Raw genomic sequence first — 15,547 nt, 5'->3', positions numbered from 1 at the left:
CCATTCATATAAGTCTTTTCAGTTTTTTCTAAACCTATTCTGCTCATCATTTCTTTCATCATAATAATATTCCATTCCATCCATATAACACAACTTGTTCAGCCATTCCCAATTGATGGGCATCCCCTCAATTCTAATTCTTTGCCACCACAAAAAAAAAAATCCCTATAAAAATTTTTGTAAAGGTAGGTCCTTTCCTCTTATTTTTTGTTCTCTTTAAAATACAGACCTAATAGTGGTAGTGCTTGCCTTTTGGAATACTTGTAAATTCCTCTCTAGAATAATTGCATCAATTCACAACTCCACTAACAGTATAATAGTATCCCAACTTTCCCACATCTCCAATATTTATCATTTTTTTCTGTCATATTAATCAATCTGATAGGTGTGAAGTAGTACCTCATAGTTGTCTTACTTTACTTTTCTGTAATCAATAATGATTTAGAGCTTTTATTTTATGTGCATCTATAGATAGCTTTGATTTCCTTATATGAAAACTGCTTGTTCATTTTCTTGGACCATTTATCAGTTCAGGACTGACTCTTATTTCTATAAATTTGACTCAGTGATCTTTATATTATTTGAGAAATGAGGCTGTAACTTTGCTAAAATTGTTAATTATTTCCATTTAAATTTTTTAAATTTAAATAAATTATTTTATTAATTAATATTTAATAATTAATTATTTATATTATATATTAATTATTAATAATAATTAACAATTAAATTAATAATTTAAATAAATTTAAATGATTTAATTAATTATTTAGTTAATTCCATAGGAGTCTCTTTAAGTATATCATTATATTATCAGAAAATGATAGTTCTGTTTTCTCATTGCCTATTCTAATTCCTTCAATTTCGTTTTCTTGTCGTATTGCTGTAGCAAACATTTCTAACACAAAATTGAATTATAGTGGTGATAATGGGAATCCTTGCTTCACCCTTGATCTTATTGGGAAGGCTTCTAACTTATCCCCATTACAGATAAATGCTTGTTGAGGGTTTCAGGTAGATAGTTCTTATTTTAAGGATAATTCTATTCATTCCTGTGTTCTCTAATGTTTTTAATAAAATAGGTGCTATATTTTGTCAAAATGTTTTTTGTTTTGCATCTGTTGAGATTATCATATAATTTCTGTTGTTTTTGTCTCTCTAATATTGAACCTGCCCTGCGTTCCTAGTATAAATCCTATCTAGGTATAATATTTGATTATTGTGATATGTTGCTGTAATTTCTTTGCTAGTATTTCATTTAAGATTTGTTCACCAATATTCATTAGGGAAGTTAGTCTGTATTTTTCCTTTCTCTATGTTAGCTCTTCTTTGTGTAGATATTAGCACCATATTTGTGTCATAAAAGAAATGTGATAGAACTCCTTCACCCAATTTTCTAAATAGTCTATATAATATTGGAATTAATTGTTTTTTAAATGTTTGGTAGAGTTCAACTGTGAACCCATCTGACCCTGATGATTTTTTTCTTAGGGAGTTTTCTGATGGCTTGTTTGATTTCTATTTCTAACATGGACTAATTTAAGTATTCTATTTATTCTTCTGTTATTCTGGGCAATTTATGTTTTTGTAAATATTCATCTATTTCATTTAGATTGGTAGATTGTTTTTGTCATATAATTGGGCAAAATAGTTCCTAGTAATTTAATTTTCTTTTCATTAGTAGTGATTTTGCCCTTTTCATTTTTGAAACTGGCAATTTGATTTTATTCTTTTTTAAAAATATCAAATTGATTTTAAGAGGTTATTAGTGGATTCTTTCAATGTCTATTTTACTCTCTGGTTTTAGGATATTAGGGCAATGTTTTAGGGTTTTTTGGGACAATTTCTTGAGGAATGATGTACAGTTCCTTTTTGATCATGACTTTCAAATAGACCAATAATTCTTAAATTATCTTTTCTGGATAAATTTTCTAAGTCAATGAGATATTTCATAGTTTTTTCTATTTTTAAATTCTTTTGATTTTGTTAGATTTTTGATATCTTCAGAAGTCATAAGCTTCTACTATCCAATTCTACTTTTTAAGGAGTTATTCTCTTCAATAAATTTTGATCATCTTTTTACATTTTTTGTGCTTCCTTTTCATGATTTTTTGTGATACTCTTTCATCACTCTAATTTCTTTTCTTAATTATTCTTGTACCCCTCATCTATAATTTTAAAAATCATTTTGAAATCTGCTAGGAGTTCTTTTTGTGCGCCAGGTCTGTGTCATTCTTAGGTAAAAGGAGAGTACCCTCCAAGGCAGGTAGCATCCACATAAGCAGGCAGCAGGCCATGCCCCAGCAAGCTAGCAGAGAAGTCTTGAGCCCTAGTTTGGGTCAATAACTAAGGTCCCAGAGGCCCAAGTATAGCAGCAGGCAAGCAGTCAGCCTTCAAACAGCCTGAGAACAGCACCAGGTGTGGGGCCAGGCCTGATAACCCTACACAGAAGTACAGCAGCAGGCAAGCAGTCACTGCCCGCTGCAATCCAGAGGGCAGAGCTCAAACTTAAAAATAACGAAATAGGCTGAAAATAACAAGCAACAAACAAAGAACTTGACCATAGAAAGTTACTATGGTATCAAGGAAGATTAAAATGCTAACTCAAAAGAGGACTATCAAGACTGCATGCAAAGCCTCAAAGGAAAGAGTGAATTGGTATGTGGCACAAAAAGTGAGTAAGAGGGAAAGTGGGATGGAGAAAAATTAGATTGTTTATTGTTGATTAAGAATAAAATTTGATTAGAAAAAAGGAAATTCAAATAATAAAACTGTGATAACTCTCAAGGAGCTTACATTCCAATAGGGGAAGAAAATACACAAAAGTGAAAGGGTGAATGGTGTTTTAGTTAGGAAAGTCACAGGGATGGTGAATGGAGTCATAGAGTAATTAATTGATATATTCTTTCATAGAATAATTGTGTTGATTTGATCATTGTTCTCAGAACTAAAGGTGGAAAATAAGAGAAGGAAATGCTAGATGTGAACTAAAATATGACATGAAGGTCATGGGTAAGTCTAGAAATTCTGTGATGAGAAGCCTGAAGTTCCAAGGAGAGAAACTGACATAATGGCTAGTTCATTCTAGTTGTAGAACAAGAACATGGGTTGAAAATAGTCAAGAAATATTAGTGTGGGTATCAGAATCAGGATATAAATGATGAAATTACAGCAATTAGAAGCCCACTGGCTCAAGCAAATATTTTGACAAAACAAAACAAAACAAAAGAGAGTAAATCATTTATTTAGATATGGAACTCAAAAAGTTAAGAAAAGTAACAAAAAAGTAATAATGAAAATTTAAAAATCTAGAAAAAGAAAACATTAAGTGATTAATAAATACAATAAGACTGCTTTTTGAAAGAAAAAATAAAATAGAAAAATCATTAGCTATTTTGATTAGAAAAATCAGATAAATGATGTTAAAATGAAAAAGAAAAATAGAAAAAATAAAGAAGAAATATATTTATTATATACCAACAAAATTTGTGACTTACCATATACAGAGGAATATTTCCAACTATAAACTGTCCAGATTAACAGAACAAGCAATAGATGATTTAGCCAACTCAATCTCAGAAAAGAGAAAAGCCATAAATTAACTCCCAGAGGGGGGGGAAAAAAAAACTACCAAATTCAATTGGATTTAGAGTGATTTATACAAATATCCAAAGAACTAATTGCAGTATGATGTAAGTTATTTGCAAGAATAGAGAAAGAAGCCATTATGCTATATTACTTTAAGCTCTCTTAATTATTCCCTTCCATTTTTAGTCTCAGAGGGAGGAGTTGAATGAGAGTAAAGTGGTTTTAGAAAGTAAAAGACTGAGAGTTGCCATTTTAGAGATGTAAATACATTTCTTTCCTGCTCACTCTATCTGGAGTTTTACATTACATGTCTGTATGAGACCTGTCACTCTTTGGAAAAAGGAAAGGAGATTGTTTTGGCAGGATAAGTTTTTCACAAAAGGTATATCGTACTACATACGATAGGGAGAGGTAAAAGAGAATGAAATCTATACATCAATATCTAGTTAATATTGGTACATAATGCCGAATATAATATTAACAATTGCTCATGATTTCATTTTTATCTAAAAAAGAGAGATGAATATAAAAATAAAATGGAAAATTTTCATTACATTAAATTGAAAATCTTCCAAACATGTAAAATAAATGCAGTTAAAATTAGTAGGGAAATACTTGAGAACATTTCCACAGCAAATTTTCCTGAAAAGTCAGGCAACAAGCATTTATTCAGTGCTATCTATGTGCCAGATGGTGTATTCAGCACTGAAGATACAAAGTATAAGTTAAAAAAGTCTCTGCCCTCAAAAATCCTACTTTTGGGGAGGCAGGAACCACACATACATACATCAGAATATACAAAATAAATACAGTATAGATGGAAGGAAGCCCTGAATTGGAAAGTACTTTGAAGGATTGAGAAAGATTTGCTATTCAAGATAATGAAAAAGAATCAACACAAATGCCTAGGGATAAGAATTATTCCTCAGGTAATACTTAATCACAGTAGGTGAGCAAGCAATTATCAAATGAAAAATAATTATCTACAATTGTATGAAAAATATTTCTAATAATAATAGGAGAAATGCCACTTCATATCCTTCAGATTTGCAAAGAATGATAAAAGAATAAAATAGTGGTTACTAGAAGAGTGGTGGGAGGACAAGTATAGGAGCCACACAAAACTCTCAATTCAGGAACTTCACAAAGCTCTCAATGTGTGCCAGGAGTCTCATAAAACTCTTGTGTTCCAGGATCTGCTCAACACTTTCAAGGTGTTCCAGGAACTTCATAAAACTCCTAACCTATTTGATCTACCAAAACTTCTCTAAAATTTAATATAATATAATTGAATCATTTTGAAATTGTGCATTGTTTTATTCAAATTCAAGGTATTTTGCTTTTATTTTTATTACTAATAATGCTGAGTATATTTTATCAAAAAGTCACGAAAATAACTACATTATTTTACTTAAAACCCTCAAAATTATACCATCTCCAATTTCTGGTTTGTTTTATTTTAATTTTTCACAAAACGAGTTTTAAACTTGAATTTCTTGCTCTCTTAATTATTCCCTTCCATTTTTAGTCTCAGAGGGAGGAGTTGAATGAGAGTAAAGTGGTTTTAGAAAGTAAAAGACTGAGAGTTGCCATTTTAGAGATGTAAGTACATTTCTTTCCTGCTCACTCTATCTGGAGTTTTACATTACCTGTCTGTATGAGACCTGTCACTCTTTGGAAAAAGGAAAGGAGATTGTTTTGGCAGGATAAGTTTTTCACAAAAGGTATGCTAATCATGGCCTTGCAAATTGATGTACATTGTTAAACCAGTCCATACCTTACGTATTGCATTTTTATGCTTGGGAGAAAACTGCTAAACAGCTGTCAGAAATGAGAGATTTCTTTCTATTTTCTTATCTCTTAAATACATATCAATAGGAATTTGGGAGAAAAATCACAGCTTTTGGCTGTCAATTTGGTTTGGAAGGCAGACAAAATATCAGTGTACCTATCTGAAGAACATTATACCAGACTGCAGAGAGAGGCTGGCAGGTTAAGAAGAAATAGAAATTGTTAAGATTTATGGAAAATTTTAGTGTTATTTTAGACCTCTGGAGGGTTGTTAATAGGAAGAAATACTAGTAAAATTTGTTAAGGGTTCTAAGAAAATGTTTGTGTCATCAATAAAAGATTGGACACTTATTTTTATTTTTAAAATAATATTTCCACTAATATATGGTGCAGTGCATATGACAACAAATATTTATTGAATTAATGAATGCATGCATATGTGAGTGAATAAATTAAACTTGAATTTTAGAGTTCCTGTGTTTAGGCTTTTTGAAAATTAGGGTACCATTATCTTTTACTGGTACTAGGGTACCATTACCTACTGGTAATGGAAATCCTCACAGTGGTGATGAATTGGAAAACTTGTGTCTGAATCTTGACTCCTCTTAGTATTTGTCTGAGGTAGGGTATATTACTTAATCCTCTTGGACCTCATTTTCCTTAAATATAAAATTAAGGAGGTGGATTAGATATAATCCTTTCCAGCTTTAAATATAGCATTAAATACTTTTGATATTTTCATCTAAATGAGTAATGTTAGCTATAATATTTAGAATTTTGTAATTTACATTTCATTGTATCAGTTATTCAGACACTGCATTTTACTTCATGCAGATGTAGATAAATAACATTAGCTATATCAAATTACCTCAGATTACATGATAGCTGTATTGAATTGCATGTTTAGTCCCACATTTGTGATTTTCTTGGCCAAGATTCTGGAATGGTTTGCCATTTCCTTTTCTAGCTTACTTTAAAAATGAGGAAACAGAGTTAAGTGACTTGCTCAGTGTCACACAGCTAGTAATGTGAACTCAGTATGAGGAGTCTTCTTGACTCTGGGCCCTGCTCTCTAGTTACTGTGCCATACCTGGCTCTTTCTCTGTCTGTTTCCATCTCTCTCTGTCTCTGTCTTTGTGTGTGTGTGTGTGTGTGTGTGTGTGTGTGTGTGTGTATCTATATATATGTTTATATGTATTATCTATATGTGTGTTTAAAACTGCTTATAAAAATTTGAAACATATCTCTAATATGTATAACAAATATAATAACACTTTGTTGATTCAGTAATGTCATCTGTATGAGTGAGTACTTTCTCCTCAATAACACAGATGCCATCCATCAACCCTATGTCCATGTCCAAATGAAATTATTCATAAAGGCTAAGCATGTGTGTGTATGTTTTATGAGTGTGATAAATAGCAAGAAGATAATTTGGCTGGTTTGTAGAGTCCAGGAAAAGGAATAATGTATAACAAGGGAGTAATAGATAATAAGAAAGAATAAATATATAAAAAATCTGGAAAAATATATTGGAACTTAGTTTTAAAGGGCTTTAATTGCCAAAGAGAAAAATTTATATTTGATGCTATAGGAGAGCTACTGACATTTATTAAACAGGGTGATCATGTCAGAATATTTTTGTGGCAGAAATATAGGGAAGTAGGGTGAGGGGAATGCTTAGAGGGGATGCTACTACATCCTCCATTGCCTAGTTAGAATAATTGCTACCAAAAACTCTGTCTTGTTTTATGTAACCCTGTTCACCATGTTCAATGTCTCTGTTTCTTTCATAGTAACCAGAGCCACTTCCTTCATATCACTATCATTGCAAATTCATTAATATCCTCCAACATCATGGCTGCTATCAAAACCACCAATAAAGTTTCCACCACTGCTAGTTATTTACACCAAAGTAACTTCCATGGCCATCACCAAAATTTCTAGAAGCTCTACAATATCTGACTAAACAAAGCATTGACCATATTTTACTTAGACAAGACTTCCTATACTATACAATTGTAGTTATCCTCACTATTGTACTTTTGAATAATAGTCTTGTCCACAAAATCATGGTAATTAAAAGTAACAAAAGCAAAACCTCTCTTTTTTTGTCACTTCCTTGGTCCAAAATGATCTCAATCACTTCAGTCTTTTCATACTGTTAGGTCTTTTAAGTGATATTTCTCTATGTCTTTCTTAATATTGGCTACAAACATTAGTTACAAAATAGCCACAAATTTGTTTTTGCAGTGAAGTGGGTACCTGGTCTTTGAGAATCTTCTCTAGACACATCTATTTTTTTCCTCAATGGTATTTTATTTTTCCAAATACATATAAAGATAGTTTCCAACATTCATTTTTGTAAGACTTTGTGTTCCAAATTTTTTCCTTCCTGTTTTTGCCTCCTCTGTCCCCAAGATAGCAAGCGATCTCATATAGGTTAAATTTGTGCACTCCTTTTAAACATGCTTCCATATTTGTCATGTGCAAGAAAAATTAGACCATAAGGGAAAAAGTGAGCAAAGTCCATCATAGTTTATCATCCCATTATCTTGTTGTTACTGTGCACAATGTTCTCTTGGTTCTGCTCACTTCACTAAGCATCAATTCATGTAAGTCTTTCCAGGATTTTCTGAAAATCAGCCTGCTTCACATTTCTCATAGAGCAGTAATATTCCATTTCCGTTCATATACTATCTCTTATTCAGCCATTCCCAAGTGATGGATATTTACTCAATTTCCTATTCCTTGTACTACAAAAAGGCTTCTACAAATGTTATTGAACATAAACACATTTATCTTTGATTCAACAAGTCTGCTATAGATTTTGTGGAGTCTTGCATTCATCTGCATCAACCTCTTTCACCATGGCACAAGGAACAAAGGCAAAGCTTTTGGAACATTTAGGATTTGAATTTCTCATTACTACATACCCAATCTGTAAGCATATCCACTTGCTCCTTAGACTGCCATCTGTTGTGTTCATACCTCTGATCAAGAATTTTCACAATATTCAAGAGAAAACAAATCAAAACTTTTTGTGAAAGCTTTTTTGAGAAGTAGATTTGCCTAAAGTTTAAAGCAGGAATTATAAAACTACTGGGAACACATGATTCAACAAAGAAATTATTTAGTATTAGCTAGCTCTTGATTTAAAAAGGAAAAAAAAATCTAGAGGAAAATAATCATCCCTTATTGTTTTATGTAACCCAACCTATATTTTCTTTGTTTTTTATTTGGGACTGGGAAGATAACATAGTAGTAGGGAAGGTAGGGAGTGTGGGGGGAAAGATAGTGAATTTCATTTTGGATAAATTAAATTTGAGATTAAAATGTCTGCTGAACTTTCCATTTAAGATGTCTGAAAGGCAGAAATACAGGATTGGAGTTCCTCAGAAAAGTTTGGGCAGGATGGGTAGATTTGATAATTGTCAGCACAGGAATCAGAATGGGGAATGAGGCAATAAACCTATTTTTTCTTGCTGATGATATGATGATATACTTGGAAAAGCTCAACTAAACAGTCAAAGTAATAATTTTAGCAAAGTAGCAGAATATAAAGTGAATCCACATAAATCATCAGCCTTCCTATATATCAATAATTGGAGAAATATTAATTGTTCATGGATAGGCATGGCTAATTTAATAAAGATGATGATCTTACCTAAACTACTATATATATACATATATATTCAAACCATATGAATTAAATTACCAAAATTTTTTTCTGAATTAGAATAAATAATAACAAAATTTATTTGGAAGAAAAAAGTCAAGAATATAAAAGGAATCAATGAAAAATATAAAGAAAGTATATTTCAGTTAATATAAGAAAAAAATTTTTTGCGAGGAATTTTAGGCTTATACCAGGAGGAGGACAAGCCAAGTTATGATTATTAATAATTTTTGAATTATCAAAGCTGTATGTTTATGAGCTTTATGCTTTTCAATCTTAGTTTGTATCTGGCATAGCCTGAAATAACTAGACAATCATAAAGTGTTAACTTTACTTTGTAAAGCATATCTAAAAGAAAAAAATGGGGTTATTCCTGGTTAATTGACAATGACAAAATTAATAATTTAATTTTTTCCCTTTTTTAAATAGAATGTCCCTCCAGACCTATCAATATGTACCTTTGTGTTGGAACAATCCTTATCTGTCCGAGCTCTCCAAGAGATGCTGGCCAACACGATGGAGAAAGCAGAAGGGGCAAGTACTCAAGTCCATGTAAAATTTTAACATAAAATGAACTTAGCATCATATAATCAACTAATCTATTTCTTTTACAGGTATAACCACATTCTAGAATTTTCTTTTAATATATTAAAGCAATGTCTTTAGTCATTTCTTCAAATTTATTTAAATATTCTTTAGCTAAATGATTTCTGTGCTATAAAAACTTAAATACTATGTCGATTCATTGGGAAATCCTTTGTCATTGAAATATATTCTGATGATTGATAACAGCATTTTTATTGTGATTTAATGTTATGCTTATTTTCAGTGTTAAAAAAAACAAAACAAAACACTTAGCAACAGTTTATATGTGTTGCTAACTGCTCTGTGTGATCACATTTCATTATCATTTATTTTATTCTGAGTTATTTTTAGTTTTGTAATAAAATTTCATAGTACAATCGTATATATTATTTGGAATGCAGAGATAGGGAAGGTATTATAAAAGCCTAAGTTCTGTTGTAGTTTTGCAAATAGATATTCTTTTCATTATTCTTCTTAAAACTGGGCTGCTTAGTGACAATGATCATATCTTTCCTTAACTTTTTCTACATTTTTCCCTAATTATGTAAATGATAGAGGAGACTGAATGTGAAATTTAGAATCAAGAAGATCTGAATTCAAAGAAAAGAAAATATATTGTGGCAAAGGAGCAATCATAAAGCAGATATTCAAAATTATTTCATATAATTAAAACCAATGCAGTTTAATAGAAATTCAACCTCAGTGTAGTGTTTTATCAAATATAGGACAGAGTGGAAAGGAGAGAATCAGAAGAGAGAAGTGTTACAAATATCTAATAGGAGGATGCTTTTTGATAGTATCAGAAGCTGTAGAGAGGTCAAGAGGCATGTAGATTAAAGAAAAAAAAAACCTTCAGATTTGGGATTAAATAATTGATAACTTTGGAGAGGGTTATTTCACTTGAATGATGAATTGAGAAGCCAATCTGCAGAGAGTTTAAAAGAAAATTAGAGGTATAGGTACCTATTGTATATGATCTTTGCATGGATTTTAGACATGAAAAGGAGATCATTGGATCAAGGGATAGTTTTTTAAGGATGAGGGAGATGTGGCAATATTTGTAGGTATCATAGAAACAGCCAATAGATAGGAAGAAATTGAAAATTAATGTAAAAATGAATCTGATAAAGGAGACATTCTGCTAGAGAAAATGGAATGAAATGGGATCACTTGTTTTATCTAGAATCCAGATAAGAAGCTAGATATCCATAATTATAGTAAAAATGAATGAATTAAGGCTTTTTCTCCACTCAGTATATGTTGGAATGCTTATAAAGTATTAAGCCATTAGAGTTGATAGAGACAATAATTATCTAATTTAGCATGGTTCAGTATGATTGATCTGATCCTACAAGGAAATGTTATGGGTCAGGATTGAAACAAGGTACTAAGTGGAATTGAGGAAACAATGTTTAAATCTAGTTTAGAATTGATTTAATCCTACAACAAATAATGGTTTCCCAGTGATATAATGATTGGTATGTACTTGGTGTACAACATACAAGCAAGAAGCTCTCAGGGCCAGACACACAGACACAGAAGCCCACACAGAAGCCCACTCTTGGAGGCGGAAACAGATTCATTACATATTCCACCTTTGTGCTGGCTGGAGACATTCGGAGGGAGCTAGAGACTGAAGCTCAAGACTTTGAAGGACACAATAAAGGACTGGATTTTAACTCCTGGCTGTGTTTGAAGTGATTATTACTTTGAATTGAAACTAAGGCTGCCTCCAGAAAACCTCTCCAAGAAACCTGCTCCCAGAGAGAGCAATCATATATCTTATACAAAAGAAGAGAACACCACATTTTGGTGCCCAACGTGGGGCTGATAGGACTCTGATCTCAGTGGAAAAGCCTCTGATCCTAATCCAGTGGAAAAGTGTCCTCAATCCAGAAATTAGGATGAGTAAAACAAAGAAATTTTGTTAAAAGAGTTAAAGTAGAATTTCATCTAAGATGGGACAGATGTTTAGAAAACAGTCTTCTGTTTCTGTTCAAGGAAAATGTTTAGAGAGCATTGTCAAGGTTATGAAAAGCCAAGGTTTGATTATAATTTTGGAGCAGATCACTGAACTTTTAGAAACTGTTAAGTATATATGTCCTTGGTTCTCTATGGAAAAAGAATTGGATCTAGACAAGTGGAAATTAGTAGGAAAGCAACTAGGTGAATATTACAATTCTAATCCAAACTCAATGGGATGGAAATTAGAAGGAGAGGATCTTTGTCAATTCTGCAATAAAAATGGACCTGATTCAATTTTCAAAGACATGCTTAATACATATAATTTAATACAACTGGCTTTAGGAAATTATATGTGTTAGAATAAGGAAAAAGAAGAAAGAGCAGGAGGGGTAGGTGCTAACTAAACTAGGTGAAAAGGAGGAAGAATCAGATAAGAATGGAGTTAAGTACAATTTTGAGTATGATATTTCACAGCAGGAGAAATTAGATCATTCCACATCTCATATCCCTCTCCCCTCAATTAACCCTTCATGGCTGGAGGGAGAAGGAGGAGAGGGGGAGGCAGAAACACAATCAGCATCTCCTGTGAAGCAGAATATGACAAGATTAGAAAAGGCATTAATTAAGGCAAAAAATGAAGGAGAAGATATATCTGATTTTATAAATGCCTATCCTGTGTTTGAAGAGCTTGACTCTTCAGGACAAAAAGGGAGAAGATAGGCTCCTTTTAATTTGGAAAAAATTAAGGATTTGAAAAAGGGTTGCATTCTTTATGGGGCTATATCCTCTTATGTTAAGATGTTACTAGATAACTTGTCTTATGAAATCTTAACCCCAAATGATTGGAAATTGTTGGAATCCTAGTGTTAACTCAACTTGAAACAAGGTGATAACTCAAGGAAAATGTTAGAATCCTAGTGTTAACTCAATGTAATTGATGTAATGCTTGTGTTCATACCTTTACTCATTGGAGTTCACATGTTTGGGAGATTTCAGGGTTTAGTATGAGATATCCGAATTCTTACTTCCCTTGAAGCTCTTAGGGCCAGAGAGCATGCTGAGAGATATCCCACAATCCCACTCTCTCAGATATAAAAAGCAGACAGAGGCCCAGTCAAGGGAGTTCAGCTGAATTAGATTGGAGAGGAGCACACTGGGACAGACACAGAGCACTCTGGGAGATTGAGAGCCAGAAGCCCTCTCTCAGAGGCAAGAAAGATTCATTCCATTTTCCACTTAGCTGGCTGGAGGCTGGAGAAAGCAGAGGTAGAAGCAAAGGACAAAGCTGCAAGAGCTCTTAGAACCAAGCAGAGAGATAGGCCTCAACTAACCAGGCTATTTTGGAAGGAGAAAATAAACGTTTGCATTTTTACCAGCTGGCTGCATTTGGTGATTATTACCTTTGATTGAAACTAAGGCTGCCTCCAGAAAACCTCCCTGAGAAACCTGCTCTCACCCAGAGAGAACTATTATTTTAAAAGAAGAAAAACACCACAGGAAATCCATAGCTAGCACATGTTTAGAACTGGGACAAAATTTATTGTGCCTTTCGGAGTATCATAAATTATGTAGGATTCAAGCCCAATGCAATAGGCAAACAGGAGTATTGTACAAGTAGCTTTTGACTAACTAGCTGGTGAAGGTCAATATGGAGAGAATTCAGAACAGATTTATTATCCCATACCAATGTATGAGCAAATTTCTAAGGCTGCAATAAAAGCTTGGGGTTCCCTCCCAGGACAAAAAGATTGAAGGGAAGATTTCACAAAAATAGAGCAAGGTCCCAATGAACCTTTTGTGGATTTTGTGGGACGTTTGCAAACAGCTATAATAAGAACCATTGAAGATAATGCTGCTATAGAAATAATGACCATACATCTGGCTAAGGAAAATGCCAATGAGGTTTGCAAAATAATTAAATGGGGACTAGACAAAGGTGCTCCTTTAGAGGAGATTATAAGGCACTGTGCCACAGTGGGCACAAGTGCTTATTGTACTCAGACTATGATGAACATGGGAAGACAGGGTCCCTCTTGGCAAGGGACTTCTAGAGAAACTCATCGATGTTTTCAGTGTGCAAAAGTTGGACATTTGGTAGATATGGAGATAGAGTGAGAAGACAGGCTGAGAGAAGACCTAAAACCCCATGTCCAAAATGTAAATGAGGCTTTCACTGGGCGTCAGCATGTAGATTGACCCAAGGAAATGAGAGGCAGGGCCAAGCTCCAAGATATCAATCAAAAGACATGTGGAGCATGATGGCAGCTGAGATTACACCCAGAGAGTCTTTAGAAGTTCAGGACTCTGATGTGATCAATCAGCCTAAAAGTAATCACATGGCAGAAAGAAATTACAGTTGGGGAGAATACAGGCCTTTTAACCCAACAGGGCAGTATCCAGTGCAAACAGCTCCAATGTAATTGCTAGATGATGATGAGAAATCCCAAAAGTGGTAAATAGAAGGGAATTAGATAGATTAACTGCCTGGGAGAGAGGGTTTGCTTGTGTTCCTACAGCCAGAAAAGGAAACAGATGGAGAAGGAATCAGATGGGTGCCAACGAGCCGTATTTGCCTTGTCCATCAGAGAGAGACAGAAAAAGAGAAAAACCTCAAAACAAAGGAGAAGATTTAAGAAACATCTGACACTGAAAGAGCATGGCTGACAGTGAGACTGTTGAAGGAGCTTTGAAATCTTCAGAAATCATTGGATTCCCTAACACAAGATGAGACTGTTTCAACTTCTTGAAACCAGCAGAAATCACTGGATTCCTTGAGATGAAAAATTGTTGATGAGACTATTGCAGTACTTCAAAGCTTGCAGGAATTATTAGATTCCTGGCACATGAATTAATGGACAATGAATTCCTTTTGAACTATTTCTAGGACTTATGGACATGTATAAATTCTCATGTTGATTCATGTTATTTGTTACATTACTATTAGCCTGTGTTATATTGCTATGTACCTATGTAATTTATGTAATTATGTGTAATACCTCCCATATTGATGGATTTATGTATACCTGTTTCAAGTGAGCCCTTTTAGAAACCTGCTAATCTGATTTGATTTCCTATTTCCTTTAGTGTTTTCATCTCCCTTCCTGAGATGTCAGGGAGGTTGTGACCACCTTCTTTTTATGGTGTTTTTACTTCTTTTTTGAGCAGTCAGGGAAGGCATGATCACCTTCTTTTGGGGGTTCTCACTCCTTGAGAAGTCAGGGAGATCATGACCACCTTATGTTCTAAATCAAAAGAAAGCGGAAAGTATGTATTTCTTTTTTTTTTTTAGCTTTGTTTTAGAAATGTTTTTAGCTTTCAAATTCTCCTTGAAAAATCTTGTTCTTAATAGAATCTTACAAGGAAAACTTAGAAAGCTTGATTTAGAACTTTTCACTAGATCTTTAAGTACATTTCTGGTGAGGTCAACATAATGACACTGTAATTGAATGTGACTAAATTTTCATCACACAAATAAAAGAAGATATAAATCAAGTCTCTTATTATGCTTATTTGTAATAGTTTTCATATTTCTGTGTGATGTTATATCAATCAGCTAACATACTAAAATGAGTAGGGTTTTTACCTCTTGATAAAAAATCTGGACTGGAAATTTATCTGTTAAGTGAAGTTCTTTTTTTAAAAACTTTGATATAAAAATCTTTTTTATTAAATTTTTTTAATTTTCAAAAGTTAAGCATGGAAAATTTTTCAGCATTAACTTTTGCAAAACCTTGTTTTCCAATTTCTCCCCATTTCCTCTCCTTCCCTTATCTAGCAAGTAATCCAATATATGTTAAACATGGTAAAAATATGCATTAAATCCAATATATGCATACATATGTATATAATTATCTTGCTGTACAAGAAAAATCAGATTGTAAAGGAAAAAAATGAGAAAGAAAATGAAATGCAAGCAAACAACAATAAAAAGAGTGAAAATGC

The 15,547-nt window shown here is 32.9% G+C and overlaps 1 protein-coding gene across 1 annotated transcript in view; it reads left to right on the top strand.

Moving 5' to 3' along the window:
- Positions 1 to 15,547, top strand: part of RYR2 (ryanodine receptor 2) — a 522,738-nt gene that overhangs the window by 26,429 nt on the left and 480,762 nt on the right. The window contains exon 3 of the mRNA XM_051996568.1: positions 9,485 to 9,589. Coding sequence (XP_051852528.1) covers positions 9,485 to 9,589 — 105 coding nt within the window. The remainder of the gene's footprint in view (positions 1 to 9,484; positions 9,590 to 15,547) is intronic.

This window comes from Antechinus flavipes, chromosome 4 (assembly GCF_016432865.1).
Source record: "Antechinus flavipes isolate AdamAnt ecotype Samford, QLD, Australia chromosome 4, AdamAnt_v2, whole genome shotgun sequence".
In the NCBI taxonomy this organism is placed as follows: domain Eukaryota; kingdom Metazoa; phylum Chordata; class Mammalia; order Dasyuromorphia; family Dasyuridae; genus Antechinus; species Antechinus flavipes.
Note: the sequence above shows the minus strand (reverse complement) of the source record. Positions and strands in the feature narration are given on the sequence as shown.